At 39.9% G+C, this 22,055-nt stretch overlaps 1 protein-coding gene and 1 long non-coding RNA gene across 8 annotated transcripts in view; one reads left to right on the top strand and one right to left on the bottom strand.

Annotated features, from left to right (window-relative positions):
* Positions 1 to 22,055, top strand: part of LRP5 (LDL receptor related protein 5) — a 178,768-nt gene that overhangs the window by 149,443 nt on the left and 7,270 nt on the right. For 6 of the 7 annotated variants that reach the window (XM_065838054.2, XM_065838052.2, XM_071809070.1 and 3 more), the window contains 7 exons: positions 1,350 to 1,559; positions 2,284 to 2,409; positions 6,099 to 6,335; positions 12,500 to 12,610; positions 15,631 to 15,867; positions 18,970 to 19,109; positions 21,792 to 21,907. In XM_065838054.2, coding sequence (XP_065694126.1) covers positions 1,350 to 1,559; positions 2,284 to 2,409; positions 6,099 to 6,335; positions 12,500 to 12,610; positions 15,631 to 15,867; positions 18,970 to 19,109; positions 21,792 to 21,907 — 1,177 coding nt within the window. The remainder of the gene's footprint in view (positions 1 to 1,349; positions 1,560 to 2,283; positions 2,410 to 6,098; positions 6,336 to 12,499; positions 12,611 to 15,630; positions 15,868 to 18,969; positions 19,110 to 21,791; positions 21,908 to 22,055) is intronic. The other variant, XM_065838053.2, reaches the window with a different exon arrangement.
* Positions 16,858 to 22,055, bottom strand: part of LOC139828093 (uncharacterized) — a 40,634-nt gene continuing 35,436 nt past the window's right edge. The window contains exon 2 of the long non-coding RNA XR_011739316.1: positions 16,858 to 19,435. This is a non-coding gene — a long non-coding RNA (uncharacterized lncRNA). The remainder of the gene's footprint in view (positions 19,436 to 22,055) is intronic.

The following is a 22,055-nucleotide window of genomic DNA, read 5'->3' on the forward strand; positions in this document are numbered from 1 at the left end:
GTTTCTTCAGAAAACGGAATGAAACAAAGATGTCTTCCTCATTGATTTGGAAACAAAAGAAATTCAGCACTAAAGAACTGAAACTCCAAGTCCAAGAATTTCTGATCTCTCTACAACTAAATTATATTTGTATGCATGCATGCTGTTTTTCATGACAGTCAAGCAAGAGTCATTGCAGGCAGTAATTTTATGTGCCAAACTAACAGAATCTGTAATTGAAATAGATGTTACATTCTTATGCATGGCTGAGCTCTATATGATTTCTGCCACAAAATAGTGGAATCCTGTGCTCATAGCATTTTATTCTATATCCAGATTCTGTAATCTTATTTTGTGTAGATATTAAAAACTTTTATTTTTTAAATGCAGGCAGACTTAAGGTCTTTATTCCAAAATGAAATACGAGAGCAGAAGCAGCTTTTGTTTTGATTCATTTTTATTAACAAATATATCCAGTATACATAGGCATACACAGCCTTAAAATGGTTTCTGTGAATTAAAAGAATAATTTGGAATAGTTTTTCACTTTAGACAAGCATAACAAAAGCAACAGTTAAAGGCCGCTAAGTGTAGGATAGTATGCAGTAGAAGACTGCAAGCAATTAAAGCTAAAAGCAGTCATAAATGCATTTTTATTTATCCTGATTTTTACACAGTGGCTGAGAGCAGATTTTTGCATATTTCTGTGGAGCAGAAAATCTGAGCATTTGAGTTCTGTTTAAGGGCATACTGAATTACTTGGAGTTTTGGTTTTCTGGTTGGTTACTGAAGGAAAAAGAGAAAGTGAAGAAAGAAGTGTGGCTGTTAGAATGTGAGTTTTTCTTTTGTGATCATATCTCTGTGGTTGTGATACAGCATATGACAGGGTTTATTTCCCTGTTGCTTTGCATGATTAGTGTGTTTTATCTGAGTAATGGCAGTAAAGCTAATTGCTAGTATTTCTTGCTTGCTTGTAGATTCCAACAAAGTGTACTGCTCAGTGTGTGAATGTATTGTAAAAATTTTGGCCCAAGAGTTGAGGCTTTATTGGTGACAGAGGCTTTTAGGGATTGCACACAGTTACATGTAACAGAGCGTGTTAACATGAGGCTGATCGTGGCTGGCTGACCAGCCAGTGTATGCAAGGATGAACTGTGTTTCACATTTTATCTACTTGCCCTCATGACATGGCAACTGGTCACATTCACCTGAGATAAGGCTGAACAAGCAGAGCCTTCATCTGCATAGACAAATGAAGCTAATGACTTTACACCTAACTATTTTCAATGTTGGGTTTGGTTGGGGGTTTTTTAAAGAAATTAGTTAAAAGTTGACTAGTGTAAAACTAGTCTTTTTTTTATTTAACTCAGGTGCTAACCGTGTGACCCTGGAGGACTCCAACATCCTTCAGCCAATGGGACTCACTGTGCTGGGGAATCACTTGTATTGGATTGATCGTCAGCAGCAGATGATTGAGAGAGTGGAGAAAATAAATGGGTACAAAAGGACTAGAATTCAAGGCCGAATTGCTCACCTAACAGGCATTCATGCTGTGGAAGAGCTTGATATGGAGGAATTCTGTGAGTTTATTTCAATACCTTTAATATCTCTCAGCCTTGGTCACTCTCTCTCAAAAATCCTCATCCAGCTGAATATTGTAAGCCATGGAGTGCTTTCAACTTAGCCAGTCAGGATCCTAGAAGAGAAGGAGAAACAAATTCTTCTTTCTTGTGCAGAGGAGTATTTCTGCACAGCTAGAATATGTGATTTTATGGCACTTAGTTACCTGCTTTGTACAAGCTCACATGATATGGAATTCACTCTAATTATGGTTGTTATTTTTTAAGTACAACCAAATGATAATATTTGGAAAACCTTTAAAAAGAAATAAAATAATTGTACTTGCCTTTTCTCTGGAGGTTTTAGACCCCTCTGTAAAGCACAACTGGTTTGACTTAGCACAATCGATGATTTAAAAGACACTAGTGAGGGAGGGAGAATTGGCAGGAAGCTCCTACAGTGAGCTGTCCTAGGTCTAGGTGCACTGTAAATGCAACCTTCTCAAATCTGCCTTCTCATTCCTCTTCACCTGAGACTGGGAGAAATGTAGTCCTGATGAAGTAGTAAATCAACTTTTGAGCACTGAACTGAAAAATCCTGCATTTATCTTCCTCTTATTTTGTAGTGCAATTTTGGTTACTCAAACAGAAGTGGTCCACAAGTGGTTTTGTGAGTTTGCCCTAGCTGTGACTGGTTATGATTTCTTTTTTGCTCTTTAATATATTTTTCTGTTTGTTCCTCCAGCTGTCCATCCATGTTCCCATGACAATGGTGGGTGTTCGCATATCTGCATTGCCAAAGGAGACGGGACTCCAAGATGTTCATGTCCTGAGCACCTCGTGCTTCTACAGAATCTCTTAACATGCGGAGGTGAGCTTTGTTTAACAGTACTGCTAAGCAGTTTACATCAGAAGAGATGGGGGTTGAGGTTGCATTCCAATCCAAAATGTGGATTTACACACAGTTTTGTTACACATGGTGTGTTGCATCATGTTAAATTGACCTTTGATTCTTCTACCACCTGTTTTTTCCTTCAGTTTTTGGACATAGGTGACTTTTCATTTTAAGCAGAATATCCTTCTTTCACCTTAAAATATTTGCATATTCTACAGACATTTTTATAATTGTATGATGTGACAGGTTGGTGCTTCAAACAAATGCTTGTGAGATGATGTCACATCAACCTTTGATGACCTAGCAGCAGAAATTGTGCATATGATTCCCACAGTGTCATACACCAGTCCTTCAAATTAATTTGACCTCATGACATGAAACACTGTACTGTCTCATTATGAAATGTAGGCCAAAAGCTCTATTGCAATCCTCTTTCCACATGGTAGACTTTTTCTTTAGACTTCACTTTCACAGTCCCAGGATTTCTGAAAATTGTTATGTTATACTTGCAGAGGGGATTAAAAACAAAGCAAATAAAACATTGTTTCTTTCTGGAAAACATCATATCTTAAATTGTTTGGTTCTGTTGGTCCACTTGACTTATTTTTATGTATTCATTTTCTATGGATCTTATTTTCTGGCTGAACTCTTGACTTCCCTTGAGACAGTCATGTCCATTATAGACTTTTTCTTTCTCATGACCACAGCAGGCTATGTGGTTTTAGAGTAGTGGTTACATCTGCAGGAACATAGGAAATCAATCTGTTTATATTTCTTGTGCTGTTGTTGCAAAACATGGCCATAAGAGATTCTTACCTCCTCTTTTGTTATCTTCAGCTATAAATCTTAAAATTAAGGGGCCTCCATATCAGTGACCATATCAGGGTTTTTTTATTCTAATCCTCCACTAAGCCTGCAACAACTTCTTAACATATCTTGTCTGCCATAGTAGCAGCCAATAGCCACTATTTCAAAATAAATTAATAGCAATTTTAGCTGGAGAACATTTATCCATGTAACCTTATGAATGCCCTTGACAAGACAAGCTTATGCCTGTGAACTGCAACCATAATGCAACATTAAATGTGGCTCTAAATACAGAAGTAGTAATCTGTCTGTTGAATTATCTAAACAGCACACTCATATCAAAATCTAATTCAAAAATTGTCTTGATGTCTGTATCTGGTGTCTTTATCTTACCTACAGCTGTCAGGTCACTGGCTGGATTTGTAATTCTCATATTGCTACACCAAATAATCATAAGTCAGAAACTTAAATATCATAACATTTTCAAAAATCACATGCATTTGGATTTTTATTTGTATGTTGTTTTTCAAGCTCTTGATTATACCTGTGTCTTGTTCTTGAGCATTTCTCCCTAGTGAAGTACTTGGAAAATGGTTTGCATGTATTTGCATAGCTCTGGGATCAGTAACATCACCCTCAGGAGAAAAATACTCGTACAAAACTATTGTCATTAGTTACAACTGGGAAGCTTTCCTTTTGCTGGGTTCTTTGTGAAGTCCATTCCTGAGCCTGAATGTTAAAACCTCATTAGTTTTCCAGAGGGATGTTACCATCCAGTGTCAGAGCACACCTCCAGCTTGCTCAATATTGTTGTCTTAGACAGGGTATGATGTGGTACTCTGTTAATCATAGTGGTAAAGCATCTACTTAGAGTATTAGCTGACAACAGCAAATCTGGAGACTAATGACTGCCTCTGTTAACTGGTTTAATTAGGTCACAGGGATTTCACACAACAGCTTTTGAAATTAGTGGAAATGTATCTGTTCACTGCAGCAGCGTTTTGAGATGGTCCCCTCATTTTGCACATAGCTAACTGGTGCTGGTAACAACTGAAGGGACTTATATAATATGTTGACTGTTTCTTTCACTGATAGTAATGGTGAAAAGGTGTGTGCTAATTTGCTTTATGTAAGAATTAGGGGCATTTTTTGCAATAGATTCTTCATCTGGAATGCCTTTGTCTTTTGACATTCTGAAGAAAGCAACTATGAATGCCTTATTACAGGATAACTGTTGCATCTCTGCATGAGGTTGTAGCTGCTGCTTAATGCTATCAGTGTGTGATTGCAACTTGAGTAACAGTATGGATGTGGAATGCATTGATGCCAGAATCTTGGGATCCATTAAAGGTCAAATTTGAAGGAAGTCTCAGCTTTCTTCAGTCCAACAAACATAAAAATGGCTGTGCAGAAGGTCTAGTGTTCTGTCTCTGACTGTAGTGAAAGCATATAAGATCAGGACAGGCCTACAGAGCTGCTGTCTGAACATCCACTGACCTGCAGCTCAGAAACTTTCCAGAGGACTTAGCTTGATGTTTAACAGACCTTTACAGATACTTTTTCTCCATTCATATTTTTCAGTTCATATCTGACTTGGAAATTTGTTTGCAGAGAAACCACTGCAAAAATAGAGGAACAAATATTGTAGAAGCAGATGTGTTACCATTTAAGGCAAGGCAACAATAAACTGTGGCAGACGCTCCCTGTTACCCTCTTACCTCCCGCCACCCTTTTTCCTTTAAATCAGAAGTATGATAGGGAAGATAAAAGAGAAGGGAGACTTAGACTTCAAGTTGGAAGGTTTTAAAGGGTTTTACTAATGCTACTAATAAATAGAGAATATATACAATATATACAAAAACAATCTTAAGTGCTCGATGTGGAGTTGGCATCACTCCAGCGGCAGTGGAGCTGGCGTGGCTCCAGCAGGTGCAGGCCAGGCCTCCGGAAGTCACGGGCAGGACTTTACAGCAAACCGGAAACTGGTTGCAGGGATGCAGGGCCTGAGACCTGTAGATCACAGGCAGACAGACACCGTCCTCTCTAGATACCAGCCACGGTTGGAGAGGAGACCCTCGTGATCACCCTCTTATATAGGGGGTATGACGATTATGGGATGGAATACTTATTTGGTCAATTTAAGTCACCTGTTCCATCCACCCCTCCTCAAACACACTCCTCTCATGATGGAATGTGGAAAAACTAATCAGTCTTTCTTGGCTACCATAATAATAAATCTAAACATGAGCTTCTTCAGCATTCCGTTGGTCTTCTTATCAGCACCAAGTACAGCATCCAAGGAAAAATATGCAGGCTAAAACTCAGGAAAGTACAGCCACCTAAAAGAACTTAGCTGAAATAAAAATCACTAAAAGCGAACTGGTCTTGTTTTTAACAAGACCAGGACAAGATGTTATACGTTTTAGGTGTATTCATTGCCAAGTAACCCTCTGTGCCAGATTTTTTTAATGAAGATTTGTTCCAGGCTAATATAATTGCAGGGATTAGAATTGTGTAGAATATTGTTTGCAATCAGAAATTGAGTATTCATTTGAAGTTATGTGTATGACAGTGTCTTCCAAAAAGTAGTAGTTCCTTTCCTTAATTTAGTGCTTACCTGCTAGAGCAAGCTTCTCTAATTGGCATGCATACAGTTTTTGTTATGAAGTTGGCAAAATTTCATTCCCTGTGCAAAATCATGTTTTCCTCTATGCTGGAATCTTAATATTGTCACAGAACATCAGTCCAGGAATCATTGTGTTTTTCTTGAAAATGTCTGTCACATTTTTACTCAAATTCTTACTATTGAAAGAGCTAAAATTGAATATATAAATGTGATTTGTTTTCCCTTTTTCCAGAACCCCCAACTTGTTCCCCTGACCAGTTTACCTGTGCAACTGGAGAGATTGACTGCATCCCAATGGCATGGCGTTGTGATGGATTTCCAGAGTGTGATGACCAGAGTGATGAAGATAACTGCCCCATATGCTCTGCATCCCAGTACCAGTGTGAGAAAGGACAGTGTATTGATGTACACTTACGGTGTAATGGAGAAGTTGACTGCCAAGATAAATCTGATGAAGCAGATTGTGATAGTAAGATTAATTTTCCTGAACTCTTGGTTATATATACATATATATATGATTTTTAGTTTCAAATGGGATAAAACAGCCTCAACCATAAGCCTAACTTAGCTATCCAGTGATTCTGTATTTCACTCTTCCTTACTCAATTGTTCATATTAAACTTCTTTATAGCTCCATAAATTGCTGACCATGTAACTACAGACGTGAGGGAGATTGGGGAAAGTATCTTTAATCCATATTCAGAATGAAAATAGAAAAGAAACTGGCAGAACTTACCACATGCTTTTTTTTTTTTTTTTTAATCCCCTGCATAATTACCATTTTGATTTGCATTGTTTCCATGGTGTCCACTTCACCTCTGGACAGTGGTCACTGCAAGGTGCCACAGGGAGGAAGAGATGGACTTAATCCTGTGGCTGCAATGGATGTTCTGAGAGTTCACTCGTAGCAAGCTGATGCTTATAATCCTCGATGTAACTTTCTATGAGAAATCTGTGGAATGACATCCAAGGAACTCTTACTGCTGCAGCTGCTTTGTGTGCAGTCAGCCATAGGATCTGGGTCAAAGAGAGAAGCATGAATGGGTGCAACTGATCATCCTTTCATTGCTGGGACAACTTGCATATTCTGTGTCTAGTATTAAGACATAACTGAAACAGACACCTGACTATGAGCTGGCACCATGGCTTCTTATTGCTGTACAAATTTTCAGGAGCCTCTAGGCTCTAGGAGGCTCTTGCCTTTGGCTCAAGACCTTAGTCTCTACTCACTCAGTAGCTAACCATTGACACTGGGCCAGCAGAGTAGATTTTTGTGGACATTTCAGTGAGCTATTTTGTGGATTTGCAATGTCTTCTGTAACTCTAAACCTGGACAACAGAACATCAATACCTTATTTGCAAATAAGAAGAGGATCAACCATGTCCGAGTTCCTGTCTTTCTTGTGGGAGGTGGTACTTACTACCTGTACTGCTTCATCAAGAGGGTCTGCTTTGTCCACCATGGAGCCCATATGCAGTGTAACAGTGCTATTACCCACACACAGAGTCAAAGTGAAATGTGCATTTGGTCATCTCTCTGTGAAATGGTAGGCCCTGCTAAGCAAACTTAATACCAGTGTTCTGGCACCATATGAACTGTAGGCATCTGCCTTGCCCTGCACAGCCCCTTTGCAGGCACAGATGAGCCTTACCATCTGGTCTAGAAGAATTGAAGACATGTTTCTTCAGAGGTGAAATGCTCAGTGGTTGTATGCCTAGTCCTCTGCAAAGCACTTGGACCACCCACGACTAGACTTCTGTCCAGGATGCTGTCTGACACATCCCTAGAAAGCTTATGAACATACTCAGTGTCCAGGGTTAGACTGAGAGAGGTGTGGCAAACGTGACCTCTGTAGTCCTCAGGAATCTTTACAGGCCAAGGCCTGAGTGGGTTCCTAAGAAAAAGAAAACCAATAGGCCTTTCTCATGCCTTAGTGTGTATCAGCCTATAATCCATTGTGTTTGGGGGAGGGAAGGTAGCATATAGTACATTCTCCTACTTTAGATGAGACTTATTAAGGTGGCAAGGCTAACTGGGCTTAACAGAACTTTTCTACTATACCACATGCATCAGAGGAATTGCCTTCTGGTCAGAGCAGTGGTAATCACTGCCATTCCATGGGTCTGAGTTCAATGCCTTGATTCTATCAGAAGCTTCTTCTCTTGTGCTCTGGTTTCCCAAGGCATGCTTTTGGAGAGTTAAATCTGAAACACTGGCACAGGGTTTGCAGACTATGACTGGAAGTGGCCAAAGAAATGTCTCTGGATAGGTTTGTGGTTCTTGTCCCACATCTTCAAGACTGTGGCTTTCATCTTCTTGAATTTAGTGTGGCATTGCTAGCTGACCCTCTCATACCAAGTGAAAGTCACAGGGTTAACAGTTTCTTGATACTGCAACTGGATTACCATGCTGCTGAAGAAACTTAATCTCCTGTACAACAGAAGTTTAGTGCTCCAACTTGTCCATTGCTGGATCAAGAAGAAACAAGGGGTCCCACTGTGGGATAATTACTGAGGGGGCAAGTCTTTGAAACTAATTATCAAGGATACACTTATTGAGAATAAAGCTATATTCACATCTTCAGCATATAAGGCAGCTGCTCGGTGGAGAAGAAATCAGCTCTGTATGGTTTCAGCTCCTCCCTGCACCTGGCCTGCATTCTTGGATAATACCTGGGGAGCTCAGTATAGTACCAATTAAGAAGATAAGGGGAGCAGAGGGATATGAAGATACCGCAGCCAGGCCCCGTAGGTACAGGAACCAGATGGTACAGCTGCTGCCAGTTCTAAAGATAAGGTATAACTGCTGTCTATTAAAAAGGGTAAGTAGTCAATTCCATCCAAAATACTAGTTACTGAGCCAGAAATTTGTCCAATGGATGAAATTTGCTCATTATAATCTCATAATAATACCAAAACACACCTCCATTTCAAAGGGTATATGCCTCTAGCACACTTTGGAGCATGCATAGTGAAGATTTTACCTTAAAAATCAAAGCAACATTTTTTGTATCAATAACAAAGGCCTATGTGACTAGAGTCACTCAAGCTCCGCCTAAATGTAGAAAATAGTATAAAATGCCCTAACAATAGAGGAAGGGTGAGGGAAGACACCATCACTGAGAAGTCAAGGGAATAGCATAGTAAGACTTGTGAGACCAGTCAACAGGCTGTGTCTGTTGTCTCCACCCCAAAGGGATGCTTTGGGGTAAGATTTGCGCATGTAGTTGTACCAAGTTTTCCCAGAGACACTTAGACTTCATTCTTGTAGCATTAGTAGCATTATTTGGTCATCTTAGAATTTACATATATATGGTAGCAATACTTATTTCTTGCAACTAACATTTGTTTTTATAACTAAAGTGTATTTTGCAACTAAAGTGTGTTTTTGCAGACAGTGTATTTATCAACAGCATCTAAAAGAACTTGCACCTGTTGCTTTAATAGACCTCATCATTTGTAGTGAGAATTTCTCATTGAATGCTCTCAGACTTATAGTATAAATTATACTATTTGTGAATCTGCACAACTGTGTAAATTCAGCTACTGCAACTGCCCTGCACTATTAATGAATCTATTGTGCAAATTCAACATTATTGAATGCACTCAGACTTATATTATACAATTTGTGAATCTGTGCAAGTGCTTACTAGACGTTGAGCACAATCAGACTTGTAGTGCCAACTTGAGGTTAGATGATGTAACTGGGCATCACTCGGGTTCAGCCCAGCAGAGGGGGCTTAACTTCTGCTAAATTAATCTTCTTTATGCAGCACTGTCATGGTTTAACCTGAGCTAGCAATACAATCACGGTAGCTGCTCACTCGCCCCCTCCCCCACCCCACCTCAACAGGGGAAAGAATCAAAAGGCAAGGGAGAAACCTGGATTGAGATAAACACAGTTTAATAATAAAATACTAATACACTGCTAGTAAATATATGTATAAAACAGAAATAAAATATACTCAAGGCAATTCCTCACAAACTCTGTCCACAACTGAGCAGCCAGGCCCAGCAAGCCACACCTGGTCCGAACAGCCGATCCCAGAGAGAGAAAAGAGAGGAAAAAGGCAGAAAAGCCCAGAGGCCTCTGCAAAATGGCAAAAGGCTGGGCTAAAAACTCCCCTGGCTGTGCCCTAGAGCAAGTGAGCAAGAAGGCGGAAGAGCAGAGTACACTGGAACACCCTGATTCCTTGTATACGAGGCATGACACTAATGGGATAGAATACTCTTATTTATCAATCTGGTTGTCAATCAAGCTCTGCCCTGTCTTTTCCTTGCTGCCTCACACCTGTGGGCAGAGCACTCAGAGTGTCCTTGGCTCTCAGACCAGAGAAATTAAAAACATTAGGTCTGTGCTGGGGTGTTATCTGCTTGTTCTCAAACTAAGTCCAAATAATGTGCCAGCTAGCTGTGAAAAAGAAAGATTTCTAGCTGCACGAAGAAAATTAACCCATTTTCAGTCAAACCAGCACAAACACCAATAAGGCAGGACAGAAAGAGAAGATGCGGCACATGAGAAGGTGTGCTGGTTTGACTGAAAACAAGTTAGGTTTCTAACTGCATGAAGAAAATTTTCTTTTTCATAGCTAGCACAGTCATTGTTTAGATTTAGTTGGAGAACAAGAAGATAACATGCCAGGACAGAGTAAAAGTTGTCTGGGAGCCAAGGATGTTCTGAGAGCTCTGCCCACATGTGTGAGGCAGCTAGGAAGGAGGGCACAGATGGGACAGACCTTGGCTGATATCCAGACTGATCAATAAGAATATTCCATCCCATTAGGATCACGCTTCATATTTAAGGAGAGTCAGGATCTTCCAGTTAGTTCTGTTTTTCGGAGCTGGTTTGTCCCAAGTTTCTCCCTGTTTGGGGGAGTTCTGTCTGGGATTTTCTTTAGTTCAGCTTTTTGCCATCTTGCCTATTGCAGAGGCCTCTGGGCCTTTCTGCCTTTTTTTTCCCCTCTCTTCTCTCTCTGGCACCAGCTGTTTGGGAGCAGGGTGCTGCTTCCTGGGACTGGTTGTTCAGTGTGGATGAAGTTCGTGAGGAATTGCATTGAGTATCTTTTGTTTCATGCTCTGTTTTCCTTTTATATATACTATTAGTAGGAGTAGTATGTTAGTATTATTTTTTTATGAAACTGCATTTATCTCAATCATGAGTTTTTCCCTTCCCTTTCAATTCTGTCCCCTATTCAGGGTGAGGCGGTGGAGTGAGCGAGTCCCTATCATGGTTATGTTGCTAGCTCGGGTTAAACCACAACAGAAGGAAAAGGATATTAAGACAGAAGTCTCGATGGAAGACAAAGGAGCAGCAGGTAGCCAGTAGATGGCTGGCAGTTGTTGGCAAATAGGAAGGTGCACACAGAACGTGGCCCTTCTCATAGTGCAAGAACCTAAGTAGTCTGATGGGAGCGTTAGATGTTTTTAGAGCCTTCCATCAACACGTGTTTGTATACACTGTAGGAGCCTGCAGAGCTGCATCCAGCTTACTGGGGGCGTAACAGTGCAAATCAGGACCTGATGCATTTGGAGATTTTAGCTAAGTTGTTTTCTCCATAATTTAGTTTTCTTACCCAAGAACTGCTCTGCAAACTAGATCAGGGCAAAGTAAGTATGGCTGTTCAGGAGGTCCACTTCACAACACCACAAGTGCTGTGACCCAAAACATGAACATGTATCTTCTCCTCCAGAAGAAAAGAACCTTTCTTCTTTTTACATTGAATAACCTGTACTGTGAACCTTCCAGAATTGCTGGTCAATAGCCCTTGTAAGACAGTCTCTTTACTGATAATTTAGTGTTATTTGGCTTGACAGAGGTTCAAAAGTTAATTAACAGTTCCCTTTTGTTGAAACAAAGGCTTCTGAATATAGAAAAGAAATTTAGCAGTTATTTTGCAAGGTTATATTATACAGGGCTACCTAAGATAGTATAGAGTATGTAAGGTTTTATAATATGCCAGGTTACTACATGACCTCATTAATATTTATAAATATGTAAAGGGTGAGTGTCACGAGGATGGAGCCAGGCTCTTCTCAGTGACAACCAATAATAGGATAAGGGGCAATGGGTTCAAACTGGAACACAAGAGGTTCCACTTAAATTTGAGAAGAAACTTCTTCACAGTGAGGGTAACAGAGCACTGGAACAGGCTGCCCAGTGAGATTGTGGAGTCTCCTTCTCTGGAGACATTCAAAACCCGCCTGGATGCCTTACTGTGTAACCTCACCTAGGTGTTCCTGCTCCAGCAGGGGGATTTGGACTAGGTGATCTTTCGAGGTCCCTTCCAATCCCTAACATTCTATGATTCTGTGGTTCTATTAACCTATCAGGTGATCAACTACACTCTGTTAGTTATTCTAAGAGATTCTTGCTGATTTGATCCCAGACAAAGGATGGGGAGTTACTGGGATCAGAATTTTATTTTAGCCCCACTGAGTATGACATATAAGAAGAAGGAGGAATCTGAGAAATACAGACTTGCGTTTGACCCACAGCAGCAAACAAGGTGTTCAGGTGCCTACCTCATCATAATCCAAAATGCACTGTTTCTTCATGACTTACTTTTGGTTTTCTTAAGATACTCAAATGCTCCCATGCAAGTACTACTTAATCTTTTCTTTCTTTCTGCACAGCAATTTGTCTACCCAATCAATTCCGATGTGCAAGTGGCCAGTGTATCCTCCTGAAACAACAGTGTGACTCCTTTCCAGATTGCATTGATGGTTCTGATGAGCTTATGTGTGGTGAGTTGCCTTTCTTTGAAATTAAAGTGCTATGTTCAAGTGTACTGCCCTACATCGTTATGCAGATCCCCAGTGTTTACATAGTTACATTATTTCAGGGTAGCCCAGTGAATCAGGAAGCCAAATACTCTCACAGTTGTATTTGTCTGCTAAATATAGTCATCCTCTGCCATTGTTCTGTGCAGCAAAAGTGTGAGCTTGCAGCATAGTGTAGTGAGTCTATAATGCTAGTATTCCAGATAATACAGGAACAGCAGTAGTGAAGGTGAACTGAAATACCAGTGTTACTTCAAGCTAGTTCTGCAATACTGGATGAGATACAACACTGGGCCTTCAGATCCATACCGAAAGGGACCTGATTCTGCTGTGCTCAGTACCTTGGAGCTTGCAGAGCTGCTGCTAAGCTAGGTGTGGCTTTCAAAAATGTGCAGCCCTATCCACTGCAGTTACAGAGTCAAGCTGGAGAATAATAATGTGGAGGAACTAGCATATAATAAGCAAATGTCCACAAGAAACCATAAGCTGGTCTCTTAAAGTGCCAGTAGGGAAAGAATTTAAGGAGAGACCTTGATTTTTCTGGTCAAAATGTTACTTTGAGTTTTCATGGCAGTAGGTATATGCAAATTACAGGCACGCTGGTGGCAACTGCTGTATTAGTCCCTAGCAGGTTCTGTTATTTTGCAGTCTGAAGTGGGCAGTAAAGTTCACTTAGTTGTGCTCTTGCTTGCAATTTCCCTCTTTTTGCACCATCAGGGTGACTAGTACATGAAGTTTTCAGGCAATGGGGCAGATAAAGGGAGAATTTAGTAGCTCATGAGTGGCCTGGCAAAATAGTTGGAACATAGCATTTTTGAACAAAAGCAAATAGATGTGCTGATCTGTCAGTGAGTCATTCTGAACAAATATGTGGTGTTGGGTTTGTGTAGAGAAATGCTGCACTTGTTGGCTATAGGACCTTGGCTAATTGTGATATTTTTAATATCTTAGAGTCTTGTCATGTTTTGAAGCACCAGTTGTCAGAAACTGTACCACTTCTGGGATGAGAGGAGGGGTCGCCAGGTCTGGTCAGGGTAACCTTTTTTCTTCCTTCCATTCTCACGATGGCTACAGCAAGGAAAAGTGTATTTCATGAGCAAGAGTGGTGAAAAGACCCCAAGTAGTGAAAATAAGAAAAGGCTAAAAGAATGGTGACAAAAACTGTTTAGCTCTCCTGTTGGGAATTTCAGGTTGAGAGGTGGTAGATGCCGCGTCCCTGGAAACGTTCAAGGCCAGGCTGGATGGGGCTCTGAGCAACCTGATCTAGTTGAAGATGTCACTGCTCATTGCAGGGGATTGGACTAGATGACCTTTAGAGGTCCCTTCCAATGCTCTTATATGATTTTATGCTTCTCAGGCTTCTCACATTTTCAATTTATCTCTCGGGTCTCACCCAGTTTCCCCAATTCCCTGGATAATGTAATCCAGTTCTTCTTTTTAATTTTAAATTCTTTGTGCACTTGGCAAACTCTTTTGGTGCCAAGTTAATGCAGATGTTTCCTGTTAGCACTTTGAGTCCAGTCCTACAATGAAGTCTTAACTGATTTAAACATGTCTCTCTGTAGACATAATACTGTCTCTTCTGGAGTCTCTCTGGAATGGAGCATTCTGTGGATTCTTGCTTGACAGAGGGAGAGAACTCAAGTAGGCAATAAAAATGATTGCGTCTTTCTAGACAAGGATCTTGTATTGAAAAGAAGCTAGGTTTAACCAAAATGAGAATTGTGTGTTTTAAAATCCTGGGAACATGTTTTAATTTTGGCTTTGCTTTCTTCTGGTGTCATAACTGAACTTATTTGACTATTTCAAAGTTAGGACCTTAGTTGACATAAAAGCTATCATGCACTAATAAGTGTGAAAAGTAGATAAAGACTTTAAGACAGAAATTAATTCTTGATGCTGAGCTGTTAAAGAGTTCTTCAGTAGATCTTTGTATTTCCTTTATCTCCCTCCTCAAATTTCAGTTGTTTTTCATTCCCTTCCGTTGAAGGGAATGAAACTAGAACCACTGGAGAAAAATTTTGTTAAGAGAAGGCTTGAATCTTACATGAACCATTTCAATTCATACAACTTCATTAAGGGGGGAAGGGGTCTGTAGTTTGATTGAAACATGTAAAATTGATCAGCTTTTACCAAGTTTATTTTTTTTCACTTTACATATTTGGTTATGTAAAAAAATAAAATAATAAATGTTGTGTGGATCACATGGGAAAAAATCGTTTTCACTGAAGGATGTCACATATGCAAAAAACAAAGCTGTTGGATTTATTTGGCAAGAATTTTGAATGTGTTACCTATAATGAGGGGAGATATGATGCTCATCTCAAATACTGCAGTACTTTTTATTATTTAACACTGGGCTATATAGGGAAAGCAGAAAAAACAAGTAGAAAGTATTTGAAATATTCTGGATTGTGTTTTCCTTGCAATTTGTAAGGGGTTTTTTTAGAAAGCAAGTAATATTTTAGGAAGGAGAAGTACTCTATTTTAAGACTTATTTTAGCTAGGAAGGCAACCACTGCTTAATACATATATTAGCTTCCATAGTTGTAAACTCTTTTGATTTTTTAATGTTATTGCTAGTCCAAAAGGCTTTTGAGAAGGCAGATTCCCCTTTGATTCAGGACTTCATGTTTATAAATGTGCTATATCCTTAACCTGTAGACTTTGTGGGGGAAAGAAATGGAAACTTTCTAGGCTGTTGTCATACAAGATGGTAAGTAATCCTGTTATAAGATTAATTGATAGGCAAAATGGAGAGTACCATGCTAATACTGCTCTATGTACATGGAGGGGAAGAGGAGGAAGTCTGATGCATTGAATCCAAATATATGGAGTTATAGATGCCTGAGTTTGTAGATACTTTCAAAGACACTGTGTGAATGACTATGAGCTGACTGATTTCCTGCACAAGCTCCAGGACAACAACATATATATTGCCCCATGTTTAATGATCTCCTTTTTTTTTTCTCCTCTCATTCCAGAAAAAACAAAGCCAGCTTCAGATGAGGCACAGCCACACAGTAGTGCCATTGGTCCTGTCATTGGTATAATACTGTCACTTTTTGTCATGGGAGGAATGTACTTTGTTTGTCAGCGAGTGGTGTGTCAGCGCTATGCCGGGCCTAATAGTCCTTTTCCACATGAGTATGTCAGTGGAACCCCTCATGTCCCTCTTAATTTTATTGCTCCAGGAAGTTCTCAACATGGCACTTTTACTGGTAAGGATGGTGAGGACCTTGCATCTAATCAGTACTGTTACATTGTCTGGATTTGAAGTTTTACAGGTTATTAAGAGTGCTAGATGTGGAGTTTTCAAAGAACAGAGATTAGATGTTTTTGACCTGCTCAGTGGTTGTGGTATAAATCTGTCATCTGAATCATATGCCAAAACTATTAGATGCATTTCATTAGGCATCTTGCCAGATTTTCAAATGCAATTTTCATGCTAGGCTGCATCTGCATACATATCTATATTTTTGATAGAAAAGCTACAGTATTTTGCCAGTGAAAACATCCTGTTTAAATAGTTAATTCTGTTGTGTATAATAAAGCCTGGGGTTTGCATAGTACTTCTTATCTAAGGCCTGAAAAACACTATGAAGAGTAGTGAACCACATGAAATATTGGAAACTAAGAATGCATGTACCATTCAGCATTCTAGTGAAAGCTCCGTTGAGTTGTTCTTCATGTCTTGTACTCAGATATCCTTGTTTCTGTCCTGTCAGGGTCTTCACACGGTTTTGTCCTGTCTGCTCAGGATGGATAAGTCATTCCACAGTGGAAAGAAGCAGAGAAGTGAAGCAGCTTAGTGTACTATAATACAAAAAAGGGGATAAACCGCCCTGCCGAAAGTTAAAACAGCAAATGTAGAACACAAGCAGTCTGGCTGCAGTTTTGTGGTCTGGCTGCTCATTGCCTGAAGCGTAATGAAAACATCCCCTTTGGTTTAGCTCACGTCTGAGATAGCTTTCCTGTTTGCTTTTGGACAAAGTAGTTAATCTTTCTGTGTCTCAGTCGTCCATCGGTAAAACAGCAAAGCTTCTCTACCTCACAAAGGACTCAAAGCATGCATTCAGAGAAGTGCATGCAGCTATGATGCTGATATAGAAGGAGTACTTGAAGTATACATAAAAGCTCAGGATATTCAGCCAGTAGATAAGAACCCAGAAACCTCATATAGACATCAAAGTAAACACTTAAGTCATGAATCATTTTGATTGTAAAAGACCTTTAATATGATCAAGTCCAACCATTAACCTAATAAGTGCCAAGTCCACCTCTAAATCGTTTTCCTAAGAACCTCATCTGTGTGTCTTTTAAACACCTCCGGGGTTGGTGACTCAACCCCTTCCCTGGGCAGCCTGTTCCAATGCCTGACAGCCCTTTCAGTGGATATTTTTTTCCTAATATCCAATCTAAACCACCCCTGGTGCAACTTGAGGTCATTTAATCTTGTCCTGTCACTTGTCACTTGGGAAAAGAAATTGACACCCACCTCACTACAACCTCTTTCAGCTAGTTGTACAGAACAATGAGGTCTTCCCTCAGAACTCTTCTTCTCCAGACTAAACAACTCCAGTTCCCTTCATTGCTCCTCATATGACGTGTTCTCTAGACCCTTCACCAGCTTTGTTGCCCCTCCTTGAACTCATTACAGCACCTCGATGTCTTACCTGTAGCGAGGGGCCCAAAACTGAACATAGTATTTGAGGTTCAGCCTCACCAATGCTGAGTACAGGGGGACAATTACTTCCCTAGTCTTGCTGGCCACGCTATTTCTCATACAACCCAGGATGCTGTTGGCTTTCTTGGCCAGCTGGGCACACTGCTGGCTCATGTTCAGCCAGCTCTTAACCAATACCTCCAGTTCCTTTTCTACCGGGCAGCTTTCCAGCCACTCTTCCCCAAGCTTGTGGCATTGCATGGTGGTGTTGTGACCCCCATGATGTACGTCAAATTATTATTTAAAAATGTAGAATACACTTTTTGTAGAGGAAGTAGCAAATTCTTAACTACAAAGCCCTGAGAAGAAAAATCATCTCTTCAGGGTCAGAATACAAGAAATCCATACTTTGGAGTGCTTGGAGTCTGCTTTTCGTGTCAGCTGAAAATCAGATAGATGATAAAGACAAATGAAAAGATGTGGCACTGCTTAATATTAAACAAGTTTTTGAGATGTGCTAATTGTTGTTTTGTTCTAGCCATGGCTTTGAAGGTAAGGAGATACAACTTAGGTTTCGCCTTTCTTGCATTTCAATGACTCTGAACAGCTGTTCCTGTCTAAATTAGGTTTTTGTGGTTATCAACAGGGTTTTGTGGTAGGAAATAAAATTTGAGGATGAAATCCTAGCAAGTGAAATCTTTGCAGTAGTGTTTTAAATTGGACTTCACTCTGAAACTTTTTTAAATAAAGCAAATATCAGTGGTTTCCATCTGTACCTCTGTGGGTGCTAAACTAAGCTGCCATTCTGATTCTCATTCGTATTTGTTAGTTTTTTCTAATCCATCTGGCTGTCACAAGTTACAACAGCTGAAAATATTGCCATAGACTTAATTCTAAAGAAAAAACATAGGTTCCTAATACTATACTATTTCCAAAAAAGATAAATAGTCATGAATGAGGATCACAAATAGAGTCACTCTACTTGTAACAAATATTTCCTGCATCTGATAAATTTCTGAAAACTTCCCAAACTAGGCTTTTCCATTAGCACTGAATATTCTGACAGGAAGAAACTGAAAATACATCGTCTGATTTAAGTGTATATTGGAGTAAAGTAGATAGGAGAATGTTGTCTTCACCTTTCCTGTCACCCAGGTTTCCTTCCTTTTGCCTCTGCTGATTTCCAGTTTGGGCAGTGATTCTTTTCTATTAAAAAAATATTTTTTTTTGCTGTTTTTCATGTACTTGCAATAGAATTTCTTTGGATGGAAATGAAAACTTTGAAGGTTTGTAGCTTATTTTACTTGGGCAAGGTATAACACTTTTTTTGCAAATGTCCGAGTTTGTTTAATTGGAAATTTCTCAGTTAATGCTTTGGGTAAAAGTTTGGATCAACTGTTCTGGAGATTCCGTTCTCAGCAGAGTGTGAGAGCAGGTTGTGAGAAGTTCAGTGCTACAGTGAGACAGTAGGTGGTCTGGAGGTGAAGTGTTTGCTTTACACAATATGTTGTTCCTTGTAATCCTGAAGTTTTTACATAAAACACTGTTTCCAAAGTGACAACCAGTAGCATTGCCAATCTGTGGATTTGTTTTGTTTTGCATTGGTAGGTGAAATTGTGGTTTACCTAATCTTGTTTTCTTCTCCATCTTATTGCAGGCATCTCTTGTGGAAAGTCTGTGATTAGCTCCATGAGTCTCATGGGAGGAAGCAGTGGTGCCCCCTTATATGACAGAAACCACGTTACCGGAGCCTCTTCGAGTAGCTCATCCAGCACTAAAGCTACTTTCTACCCTCAGGTATGTTTTGAAAATATACCTGTGAGTTAGGTATGTCCCACTTCTGAAGGAAAGGAAGATCAAAATTTGTATTACTAAATGAGATGTTAATAGTGGTTGTTCTCTGTTTATGATATGCAGGCCCAGTCCACTTCACAAAAGGGCTTTGTTGTAGTCCATCAGGATTACACAATGCTATATGGTGTCAAAAATGTTTTGTTGGGTTGTTCCTGGGCACTTCCATTCTTCTGTCTTGAGTCCCCTGGAGATGCCGCTTCCTTGTTCTTTGTAAACTCCTATGTCAGTGACCCAGTGACATTTTGCACTGTGTAATACTGCAGGCACACCTGGAATTAAAAGAAAAACAAGACATGGCAGGACTAGAATGCAAACACATGAAGAAATAAGCTTGGCTTGCTGTTTAGATAAAGTATCGATTATTGACACTTTATTAGAAAACTAAGTGCATACACTGGGAGAAAACACTGGTACCAGCAGAGGTTACATTTTTTTGGGTTTTGCAGCTGTAATTTAGCTTCATTTCTGGCTTTTAACTGGTGGAAGTAACAGAATTTTAGTCTCCATGTCAAAGTTTCATGAATTCAAAGATGTATAGTGTGAACAGAAATTATTTTCCTAGAATATCTAGGAAAGACATACAAAGGTTACTGTTCACCAGCATTTTGTCATATGACAGGTTTTTTCATTAGTGCTTCTGAGCAATACATATATTCACTCTTCTGTTCACACAGGCTTGCAGAGTCAATCAACTAGCTATTGAATTGATGTTCCAGTAGTATTTAATCAGGAACCTGCTTACTGTGCGGGTATATGTGTAATGTGTTTACATGTAAACTATTATGCTATGTATCAGAATTTTGACTGATAGTGTTTTGACCAGTGTCAAATGTGCTCTCTCTCTCCTTTAAGAAGGACGAAGACAGAAAAGAGAAGCCCATGAGCTTATTTGTTGATTAAAATTAAGTAACTAATTTCTTGCATTACCTTCTCAATGAAACCATCAAGAAGGTAGTCACAGCTAGCAGAAGTTTGGAACTCAGCAGCCCTCCTAATTTAGCTTGTTTCATGCTTCACCAGTGTCTCTGTAACTTGCTGAACAATTTCATGTCGGTACCTTGTTGATGTGTCAGTGACACACTAAAAAGGAAGAACAGAAAAAGCTTCCCTGAATTTATAAGAAAAACCTCTTACTTAAATCTTGTAAAAGGAAAGAAGCTTAAGAGCTGATCTGCCTGTGCCATTCTACGGGATACATGTTAGCCAAAAGATCAACTCTTCAGTTGGGCTTCTGGCCTGAGCTAATGTGACTATTATGGGGAAGAATTCCACACTTTCCACTCCAGGCTGTGTCAGCCAGGGCCTGTACTCTTAAAGGAAGCTGTTGCAAGGGCTTTGTTACATTGAAGTTACTACTTAATCCAAATATTTTGGTTAGTTCTAGCTGGTAGGTAATCACCCAGCTTTAGGTTAATAATAAAAATGAGAGATCTAAGCATCTCATTGTCTTGGCTTTTTTGTTTTGTTTTGCTTAACACCTCTTAGTGGTACTGAGAGATGGTCTAGTGAATAGAGACCAGGAAAGAATTTATGTCAATGGAGTTATGTGAGTTTCTATACCTGGGAACCTGGCCACAGGCATCCTGACTGTGAAGTGGTGTTGATGCAGCTCAGCGTGCTAGTAGGAGAGAATCCAGGAGTAGCATGCAGTGCTCCTCCAAGGAAGAGGATTTCTGAAAGATATTCTTGGGGCAATTACTTGTCATTCTCCACAGCTGCCAATGATGATGCTGAAGCTTGTCTTCCCTCACATGGATCCAGATGCAAGGCGTGTCGCTTAGTAGTGATGAGCTCAACTCAATGGCCAGGAATCATTTTGCTAGATGTGTACAAGATGCTCACATCAGTAGCAAGGCCCTACCATCAACACCAATGCTGTAATTTTCCACACTGGAAGGGATGAAGCACTCTCCTTGTTTTTAGGCCAGTGTCCTGCTGGCTGTGTCAGGGCTTCTGCTTCCTGCCAGAGGAAGAATCCTAAAGGATTCTGAAGCATAATAAAATGTTTTCCTACTGTGAGGGTTACCAGTACAAAACCCACACAGAGCTTGTTCATATACATGTGTATATACACACAGGCTAGGGCAGGCTATAGCTGTTTTTTAGCTCTTAGGTTGTTTGCATTGTGAGCTGTGCCAAAATGATATGTCTACAGAATGGCAGTAAAAAGTATTCAGGGAAGGATGAAGTTGTGTTAGTTATAGTAAAGGAACTTGGCCTCCTGACCCTGCTATTGACTGGGGGTATGTTTAGGGGCTGAGTGTGGAACAGACTTCATTTACCATTAGCATCTGCTGAGGATGATATCAGTCCTTATGTTCAAGAAAGTGCACTGAGTTTCTGTAAAACTGAGTCTAATTTCCAGCTTTACCACTGCCTTCCAGGTAATGTGTGTGGCAAGGAAGAAAATTCCCTGTGCTCTGAGAACTTTGGATGCCTGCAGTGTACCTAAGCCCAGAGTAAAGTCTCGTAATGAACTTCCATGATCTTTAAAAATGCCCTTACCCACCCAGGCAGCAAGGAAACTAAAATAAGAATGAGTGACAGGATGAAAGCATCAATAATGTTGACAAAATAAGTATAGTTGAATAATTAACCCAAATTTTCACACTGCTCTTCTTTTAGATCTTGAACCCACCTCCTTCCCCAGCTACTGATCGCTCGCTGTATAATGCAGAGATGTTTTATTCCTCAAACATTCCTTCCACCACGAGATCTTACAGGTACAGCTCAGATAAAAGGTATAATAAATCTTCTGTTGATCTGTCCTTTAGTTTTGGATCTTAAGCAAAATGTTTTTGTTCAGACTTTGCCTTGTTTAAAAAGACTTTTCCCTCTCTTAATAAATGGCCATTCAAATGGAGGTTATGCCAGTTTTGGTGTTAAACA

Source organism: Patagioenas fasciata, chromosome 5 (genome assembly GCF_037038585.1).
Source record: "Patagioenas fasciata isolate bPatFas1 chromosome 5, bPatFas1.hap1, whole genome shotgun sequence".
NCBI classification, from domain to species: domain Eukaryota; kingdom Metazoa; phylum Chordata; class Aves; order Columbiformes; family Columbidae; genus Patagioenas; species Patagioenas fasciata.